Genomic DNA, 9,745 nt, shown 5'->3' with positions numbered 1-9,745 from the left:
TTTTCAGTTTATCTTCACGACTTTTATTTTCCAGTTTCCCCGGGAGCCCGGTCCCTACAGATCCGGTGCCCTACTAGGTCCCCCCCCCCTCCCCGGGCCGCCATCTTCCCGCCACGTTGCCATGGCACCGCGAAGCCCTTTCCCCACCGCCCCGCGCTGCCGGCCGGGGCTGTCCGCGGCGTTCGCCTGAGGCGGGCGAGCGGCGGCGGCTAAGGGGCAACCTCGGGTCCTTGCTTCGGAGGACCCCGCGAGCGGAAGGAGGAAGGGCCATGGCCGGCGACGGGGCCTGGGCCGGCTTCTCGCAGGAGGAGCTGCGGCGGCTGCGGGGCCTGCGCCCGGGTGGGCTCCTGAGGGGGTCCTGGGGAAGGCTCGGGGGATCCCTGAGGGGGTCCTCGGAGGCTCTGAGGGGGGCCCGGGGGGCTCTGGGGGGACCCTGAGGGACCCTGAGGGGACCCTGAGGGACTCTGAGGGGCCCGGGGTCGGCCGCAGCGGCTGGGGGTGCTGGGGGTTAACCGTGGCCCCCCGGCTGCCCCCAGTCCAAGCCCCTTATCTCTCCCTCGCGTCGTTTCAAGTGCTCTGGAACTCGCGATTTTTAGACTAACAAAGCATTCACGGGTTCCTGGGTTTTCCTCAGGGTGCCTCCCCTTGGCACCCAGGCATATCTTAGCCGTAGGTTGGTCTAGCCCTAGTTTGCTTGCCCAGTTTAATTTACAGAGCCTGTCTTTGATCTCGTGGCCTGCTTTTAATTCCGTTTCTCCTCATCCATTAATAGATTCATTGGAACCATCGGAGCAGCAGCGTCGTCCCCAGCCTGCAAATAAGAACCGGAAGCAATTGCAACGAGAAAAAGCCCTCCAGCAGCAATGTCAGAAGCTGGGGCTGCAGGGTGGAGCAGTCTCTGTGCCTCCCGAGCAGCTGCTGTCTGTGCCGAAACATCAGCCTGGTCATCCTCAGCAGCCTGCGTCACCACCTCACTGTCCTTCAGTGGGGGATCAAAAACAACGTGACGGCAGAGAGCAGCAGAAGGAAGTGACACCGGCAGATCCCTGCAATGGCAGTGACAGTGCCCAGAACCTCCCAGCAAAGCCGAACACCAAAGTGGAGAAAAAGAAAGTGGAATTGTTAGTAAGTCAGTAGAATTGGGGGATGGATCTCATTCCGTATGGGTTCTTTCTTTTCCTCTACAGTAAAGTGAAATTCAGTATTGAACTTTCCTGTATCTAACAGGGAGGTTTGAGAGCATGTGTTTGCTTCCTCTGCTCTGAAGTCTGCTTTTCACCTCTAGTTGAGTTAAACCTGACCCAATACCAAATTCCGTCCTGTAATCCATGCAGATACAGACTGTGCCTTCTTGAAGTAATTTCCTCTGGCAGTGGGACTATAGATCATAAAGCACACAAAATGTGGGGCTGAATAAACGTGATTTATGAAGACCTAACCTGACCTGTGGCGCACTGTGCAGAGAAGCCAGCATCCACAAGAGAAAGTAGCTGTACCTTTTGGGAGTAGATACAGTAGAAGTAGTGACTTGTGTTCCCCTTCACCATATCGCTGCAGAATTTTTATTATTGCTTTGATAAGGAGAGAAAATTTCTGTTCTAAACGGTTCTGTATCTTTTATGATTCAAGTCCTCACCCTGTGCATCAGCCCCCAGAGGGGTGTCTGGCAGTTTGATTGCATCCAGCAGTCACTTTGTTCAGCATCCAGATAGAGACAGTGGCCTGTAAAAGGAGGCTGTTGTCCAAATGCCAGACAGGGCAGAATTTCCAATATGAGATGACTTGGTTTTTACCTCTTCATCTTTCTCTTTCTGTCTGTATCCAAGTGCTGTTTTTTTCACAAGAGCACACACAGTTATTCTCTTGTCTTTAAAGCAAAGTGTGAGGACCAAAAGCAAATTCTTTTTCTAGGGCACATAGTGTGTTTTTAAAACTCTTGGATAATGCTGCTGCAGCCTTGAGTTCATTTGCAGGAGGTTCTGTGTCGCACAGATGCCTCTGGAGAGGCAGCAGCTGCTGGCCGTGCTGCCTGGCTGGGATCGCCCACCTGCACGTAGCTCTCCCTTCGCCAGAAGAGCAGCACTTGACAGAGCAGTACCAAATTATTCACGTGGCTGTTGCTCACCAGGGGTGCTGGCTGGTCAGCCCCTTCCTGGTGGTGAAAAACACAGACATTTTCTGACGGGGGAGAAGATAACTGAAGCTTTTCACTGTGTGGAGAGCAAATGACGTTTAGCTGCTGCAGCCGCCCGCTGAATCTGCTGAATTTGTCTCAGCCCGTGCAGTCATCAGATTTAAATCATATCAAAAATGTTTTTCTCTGTGTGGTTTTAGGAATAGGGTGGCGAGGAGAAGCCTGAAGAGAGATTCTTGTGCAGAAATGATTGCTAAAATAAACAGAGCTGAGTTACTTCGGCATTTTAAAGCTACGCAAGACTTTGGAACAGACTCCTTAGGAGAAAGCATGAAGATCTCTACAAGATGGAAAGGCAGCAAAGCAGATTTTGTTTCTCCTTAATCCTGCCCAGCTGTGTTCACGCAGGGTGTCCCCTCTCACCTAGGACCTGGCCTTCCATCCTCTGGGGCCGGTTGTGCCTCTTGGTAGATGTGCCCTAGGAAACGGAAGCCATGCAACTCTTTCCTTGGTGGCAAAAGTGACTTCTTGTTCTGCCTCATTGCTCAATTTCATTGTCATTTTTACCCGCCCTTCATTTATGTCAGTTTAATTATTTGGGGTCTGTATCGTAAAGCAGAACTGTGAGAGGTTATAGAGAAAAAAAATCCCAAAAAAAGAGGCTGCATTGGCAAACTGAACAGATAATTTATAGCACCTAGAAAGAAACCTGAAACCGCTTTTACCTAGCGGTGAAGTACATCCTTTAAATGAAAAATCACATCCAATGCTGAACAAGTGCCATATGCTCTTTCTTTCAGCAAACTTGAATTAAGCAGCGGCTTATTTGCGTATGAAGATTTTTGCTCTGATCAGCAGATTTCATCTGAAAATGTTTTATTGGGCTGAATGGCTTCTTACAGGTGATTCTTCTTTCCTCAGAAGGGAAACCTGTTTATTGTTCCTTTGGCATTGTCAGATCTTGCTCCAGGAAATATGATGGTGAATATTTGTGTTGGGGGCGGGGTGTGGAGGACAGGGAGCGAATTGAACTTGGGATTAATTTTGACCTTTTTGTCAATGAGCAGGCAGGAAAAATCGCGATGGGAAATCCTCCAACAAGAGCAGCGGCTGATAGAAGAGAAGAATAAACGCAAGAAGGCACTCCTGGCCAAAGCTATTGCTGAGAGGTGAGGGGCTGTGCTGCGACGTGGCCTGAGGCTGAGAAAGGGGTTGCTTTTAATCCGTCTTTTAATCCATATTGTCTTGTTTAAATCTCACTCGTCCCTCCCCTCTCTGTTCTACGTGTCTGTCTTATAAGTATGTGAAAGTAATGTTGAAAGGGGAAGACTGCCAACTTAAAGTTTAAGAAGCATTTTACCCCTGGCTGATTAAAATATATAGAAATTCACTTTACCTCACAATTGTTAGCTCTTGCTCCTCTGGTGACCAGACTTTAAGGTACTGTACAGTGTTGTCCAGCAAGGTAATTAAGACTGCAAATGAGGCAAGGTTTGTCAGGCAGATAAGGTCTGAAATGGAGTGCTGATAACACTGGATTGAGGAAGGACACGTGCAGTTCTCAGGCTCACAGTCTGCTCCCAGACGTGATTATGTTCTGCCCATTAAAGCTCTTGGGTAGCAAACGTGAATACGGTCTGTACAGTGCAGAAGATTCTCTTTGAGGTTCTGAAGGTTTTGTTTTCCTTTGCCAGGCAGAGATAAAATACCTGTGAATTTGGTCTGAGTCACTGTGGGACAGCAAACATGGGTGTGACCACCAGGCTGGCATAAGGAGGGAGAGGAGGACCTAGAAGGTGGTTGCTGAGGAGCTACATCTGAGATTGAAAGGCCTTCTTTGGGCTCTAGGCAGTACTACAGGGTGTCTCTTTCTGTCTACCTGCATCAGCTGGCCTAGTGAGAGATGGTTTCACTTTCTACATTATCTACTTTTGCTTTTCAAGTACCTGCTGCGGGTGTAAAGCAGTGAAAAGCACGTTTTTGCTCGTGGTGATGAATGACAGTCACAAAGTGACCTGGTGTAAAAGCTTGTTGAAAGTTACTTGGTTTGCTTGGGAGTGAAGTCTGTCAAAGCTTGCTGCCCTTAGGAGTGAATATGCAGGGTTGAAAAAGGTTACATAGGCTTGGTTGGAATCCTTTGTGTTTGATGTAAAAGTTTCCATTGACTTCACTGGGATTTGGCTAGGGCTTTTGGGAATAATTTCACAAAATGGAAATCAAGCTTAGGTTAGGTGACTTTTTGGCCCCTGTTAACTGGTCGTCTTTGAAAGGGGATATTTGCGGGGCTAAATACCCTTCCCCCTCTCGCTCCCCTCCCCAAGCCATTTCCTGTTTCCTTATGCTGGGAACTACTTAGATACTGCAGCTTCTTGTGTGTTTCCCCAGTGAAAGAAACACAATCCATTTTAGGCACTTTGATTATAGTCATTACGTAATTTTGCTGTAGTCCTTTAATAGCAGGCATTTTAGATCCCTGTGGATATTAAGTAAGATCAAAAGTCGTAGACCATAAAGAAGCAGCCTTCTGAGTAGCTCTTAAAGAAGATAGTTGCTTTGGAAATGAAATGAGGCCCATTATGTCAAGAGAAGAGGCTCGTAAAGAAAAAACATGCACCTTCCTTTTGCAGATCCAAAAGAACTCAAGCTGAAACAGTGAAGCTAAAAAGGATTCAGAAGGAGTTACAAGCTCTGGATGACATGGTATCTGCTGACATCGGCATCCTGCGGAACCGCATTGATCAAGCCAGCTTAGACTACTCCTATGCCCGGTAAGTGACTGACAGGGAGAATGGAATAGCCCTGCCTGAGCAGAGGGAGCAAAAGCAGTTTCATGTCACTGAAGCAGTAATGGACTTACCACAGAAAGTTAGGGATTGGAAGGGACCTTGAAAGATCATCTTAAGTCATTGTAATAACGTGTACTTAAAGTGGACAGTCTGTGGGGCTTTGGAATCCTGAGGTAAAAGCTTTCATTTCCTCATTTTTCCCTTGGAATCTGGAAAATGGAGTAGGTTTTGTGACTGCAGACTGTGCTTTCCAACTTCATGCAGTCAAGAGACATACTGACTGCTTTAGCTGTGCAGTTGTCCGTAAGCCCTGCTTTATTGTTTCAAGGTTGTTTATTCTCGGGGAAAAGAGCTGTTGTTGTGTTTTTTGTGTTTTTTTTTTTTTAAAGTCCTAAAATGAAAGTCCTTTACAGGGAAACTCCTGCTGATGACAGCTCTGGTCCTGTTAGAATCGATGGGACCAATTAAGCTTAAGACATATAATAGTACTGAAGTGCTTTTGGAATTGGGGTGAAAAATTTAAGTAAAAAGAAGGCTTTCACCCTTCACAATGTGCCTTTAATCACTCTGGTTCTGATGAGTTCCTTAAATGCAAGAAATTAGTCGGAACACCCTATTAGTTGTGGGTAAACCACAACATCAGTAGATAAACATCAGCATGTTTATGTAGCTGTTTAATAAAATGGAAATGTTCGGTTGCGGTTTTTGGTTCATGATTCAATGTGTTAAGCTTCTTTTTCTCCTTATGAATCCTGCTATATGTTGACCACAGGCCAATAAACACGGTAATTAGTCTTTTAAAAAAAATAGCAGTGGTGGCTAAAAAATAAGGATTTCTTTTGCATCATTATCATTTGAAATATCTGAGATTAGCTGTAGTTTCAGTAGCTGAGTGCATATAAATACTGAATTTCAGAACCTCAAGTGGGAAAGCATTTTAGTGTATTTTAGGTTTAACTCTGGTTCCTAAAACTGTTAGATGCTCCTGCAGATTTCCTTAGCAAAATTTTGTAACAACATGTCTATTTGAAATGCTTAATGGCAAAAGGGCGTATAACAACCAGCTCTGGCTTCTGGAAAGCAGATTTTAATGAAGATAAGAAAAGGGGATATTGGTAGGACAAGGAGGATGAGCTTTCCAAAACACTTAATGACTTTGATGAACTTAGTGAGTCTTTCTTTTTGTGAGGGAGGGATTTGGAAATGTGAGTTACATCATTCCAGTGCTGCAGTTTTTGTGCATTATGAGACAAAGCTGGTTTACTTTTAAGTGGCATCTTTGAAAGCAATTTTTTGGTCTTTGCCTTCTATTTTAGGGCTAAAACCCCCTTTTTTTCAGTGGGTCAAGAAGTACAATGTTAAGTAATTCTGAGCACATGGTAAAGGGCATCTGACAATTGCTGTGGAATGGAATTTTCATAATTATGATGTGAAGATGATGTGTGAATTCAGCCCAAAGGTTTAACTGTGCAGAAATTTTCAGTGTAGCGTTGGCTCTTCTGTTTTTGGATACCTGGCCCAGGAAAATCTTGACTTTCTTGTGAAGGAAGTGGGCATCAACTGCTCACTGCAGACACAGCCTTTACAGCTTGGTAGAAGTTTAGTGATTATTATATAGGAGAACATATATGGGGAATATTTTCTTTTTTTCCTTCTGTTTCTGTAAGCAAAAGAGCTCTCCTATCTTTCTGTTGCTTTGTTTAACCGGATACTTGAATGTGGTTTTATACAACAGCTGGATTTTTCATTCAACTACCTCACTAATACTGGTTTTATGAACGCTTTGTAAGGTACATTGCGTAGTCGCCCTGCAAAAACCTTTGCATGTTCCCTTTCCTGATGAGCAAGATAGCATTTCTCTCTTTAATAATTAAACAAAATTAATATACAGTTTCACTGAATGTGGTTGAAGATGCATCACTAATGTGGACACCAACCATTAAAGTGCTAGGTGTAGGGGATGCGTTGACCTCAATAAACATTTGGAATATTTCCTTTTTGCTGTATTTGTCATGACAGGAAGTGCAAATTGGCAGGAGGGGTGTGTTGGGGGGATGCTCGCAATAAAATTCTACATCTGCTGCCATGCAAAAGTTGTGATCACTATTGATGTCATATGCTGTGTCAGTCTGTGCCGCTCATGATTTTCTGATTGTGTATCTGGGTGGCCAGAGCGTAAGCTTCTAGATCGGGTCTGAGAGTCAATGTGTGTAGCACCGTTGTAGCATCTGTATCCATTGGGAGAACGCAAAACAGTTGTGCAGCGTTCCAGTTCACTGGCTAGTTGTTTGTCTGAAGTGTGAAAACACTCCAACTTCTGATGGTTTCTTTCTACTGCTAGTGATGCATCTCTTAAAACATGCAGTAAAAATGCTTGCTCGTGATTCAATCCATGTATTTCAGACAAGCGAATTAACTCTTAAAATGCAGCAGCAATGGAGGCTAATGCGTCAAGAGGAGAAGATTTGATCTATTCACGCTTTTTTTCCCCTCTTTTGACTAACTTAACAGCATGTCATGAAATCGCTGGCATAATGCATTAGAGCACGTTGCATTTCAGGGATGCTTAAAGTATCTGTCCGTGTGTCGGATTGTAAAGTGCTTTGAGAACTAACCCACGAGAAATGATGATGATTTTGCAGGAAGCGGTACGATAAGGCTGAGTCGGAGTACGTGGCAGCCAAGCTGGACCTCCAACACAAGACAGAGATTAAGGAGCACCTCACAGAGCACCTGTGCACAATCATACAGCAGAATGAACTCCGCAAGGCCAGGAAGCTGGAGGAGTTAATGCAGCAGCTGGAAGTGGAGGCAGATGAGGAAAATCTGGAACTTGAGATAGAGGTGGAGCGGATGCTGCAGCAGCAGGAGGCAGAAGCAGGGAGACAAGTCAGCCAGTCGCACAGTCATGCTGGGCTGGCTAAGGAAAACCCCACTCCCAGTGTTACAGCAAAGGAGAGCGAGCATGCTAACCGTGGTGTTGCTTCTCCTGCTATCTCTGAACAATTGGAGTCTGAAAACTCTGCTACCAAATCCCTCTCCAATATGGACAGCCAGCCTCAAGCAGTAAATGTGACTCCAGGAGGCTCCCCAGCTTGCTTTGATACATGACTACTGCGTTCAGACAAGCCATCCGGTTATGGATTAAATACTCTCTGCGGGCTTGTGGGCTGTATGTTATATCTCTGGGCTTCTGCAGTGCCAGTAATATGCACTTCATCTCTCTTTTCCTTTAATTTTGTTTCAAATTTTACAGGCTCTTTTGGTTTTCTTTTGCAGAACCCTTTTTTGGGGTTCACCATCTGTCCTTGTCATTCTGATTTTTTAGCTTCATTTCTAATACCCTCTTCATAGGGCTTTGTACCTTCTTGAATCAGGATACTCAAAGGTGAAGAGTAGGGTATTTCTAAAGGCTTTTCTGTGTATTGATATCACAGATAACCTGTTCCAAACAGCGTGCAAGAGATGCGTATCTACAGGAGAAAACATTGCAACTTACTCACTTATGCTGCTTTTAAACACACTTTTCTCCTGACAGATGCAATAGGATGTTTATCTTCCTTTGTATGCATAAAGCATTAGTTTTCAACGGTTTTTAAGCCTGTCAAACCCAAGCACATGCTTGAAATATCTTCATAGCTGATACTCTTTCCTGTACCTGATTGAAAGGAAATTCACATATTGAGGCAAATTGCGAAGTTAATTGTAATATTTCCTATTTATCACTTTGCCTGTTTCTTTCAGATAATGCTAGATCACACAAAGCTACATGTTCGTAACAAATTGTCTATGAACTCACCGCAGCTATGGTTTAAATAAGACGGTGGGCGACAGTTTAAGACATGGCAGAATCTACAATGTAGAATTAGAAACACAGAAGAGAGAGTGTTATGATTAAAGCTCTTTCTTTATAAATGTTTTTCTTTATTGTTGTTGCCTCAAAATACCAGTAATCAGCAGGGACCGTGTAATGAATAATTCCAACATTATATTGGAATTGAGCCTGTTGTCATGTAATGATCAATGCATTCTCTTGCCTGAAGAGTGGGTTTGTACCCCACAAGAAGTTCAGCTATTTGCCTGTTGTTGTTGAAAGGCTTTAAAAAGCTATTCCAGGTGGAGAAAGTCTCAGGAATTCAAATAGAGGACATGAAAAGCTCCCATAGACTGATGCAGCTGCAAACCTTGGGGACAGCATTCATAGCTCTCCACTTTGTAACAGAGGAAGGCTGCTTTCCTTGTGGAAACGTTTTCTGTAATACCTGAGCTGAACGTGTCAGAATTTATGAATGAGTTGCTGAGTGACGCCATCAAGTATATAAACAGGACACCGATTGTCTCTGTGGCTCTAATAGTGGAAAAAACGTGTCACTACATTTTTATTCTATTAATAAATCGGTGCATCTTCTGTGCAGTGTGTTTGCTTTCAGTTTTGATATCTGATACTAATGCATGCATCCAAGACTGTTTTTCCACAGGAGGTGATAAATGACGGAATCAGATACGTCCTTTGGCAACTTTCCTCTATGAAAGGAAAACCTTGAAGAAGGCTGTTCCAAAATATAAAAATGTATGGAGCAAAGACATGGCAGCATACTGCTTTGCAGGAATTCTTTCAACTAACTGTGGCCCAAGGTAGCAGTGGAAAAATCCACAGGAAAACTTTCTCCTGTACACAGGAGAAAGAAGGATAAATCTTTTTCTAGAGAAGCCACTCGTGATCAGGGCTGATTCAAGTTAGAAAACTCCAAAGCAACCTTCGAGATACACATGAAGCGCTGCTGTGTTGCTGATACACTGTGTTCCCTGTTATTATGCTGAAACA

At 44.4% G+C, this 9,745-nt stretch overlaps 1 protein-coding gene across 3 annotated transcripts; it reads left to right on the top strand.

Moving 5' to 3' along the window:
• The first annotated feature begins 204 nt into the window (after positions 1-204).
• Positions 205-9,328, top strand: GORAB (golgin, RAB6 interacting). Of its 3 annotated transcripts, XM_035537685.2 has the most exons (5): positions 205-339; positions 773-1,121; positions 3,202-3,303; positions 4,762-4,902; positions 7,563-9,328. In XM_035537685.2, the coding sequence occupies exons 1-5, from the start codon at positions 270-272 to the stop codon at positions 8,029-8,031; spliced, it is 1,131 nt and encodes a 376-aa protein (XP_035393578.1). In that variant the 5' UTR covers positions 205-269; the 3' UTR covers positions 8,032-9,328. The 3 variants fall into 3 exon arrangements, with proteins under 3 accessions (XP_035393578.1, XP_035393579.1, XP_035393580.1); XM_035537686.2 differs by lacking the exon at positions 7,563-9,328 and having other exon boundaries at positions 231-339; positions 4,762-4,906; XM_035537687.2 differs by lacking the exon at positions 205-339 and having other exon boundaries at positions 977-1,125.
• The last annotated feature ends 417 nt before the right edge of the window (positions 9,329-9,745 follow it).

Source organism: Cygnus atratus, chromosome 8, assembly GCF_013377495.2.
Source record: "Cygnus atratus isolate AKBS03 ecotype Queensland, Australia chromosome 8, CAtr_DNAZoo_HiC_assembly, whole genome shotgun sequence".
Lineage (NCBI taxonomy): Eukaryota > Metazoa > Chordata > Aves > Anseriformes > Anatidae > Cygnus > Cygnus atratus.
Note: the sequence above shows the minus strand (reverse complement) of the source record. Positions and strands in the feature narration are given on the sequence as shown.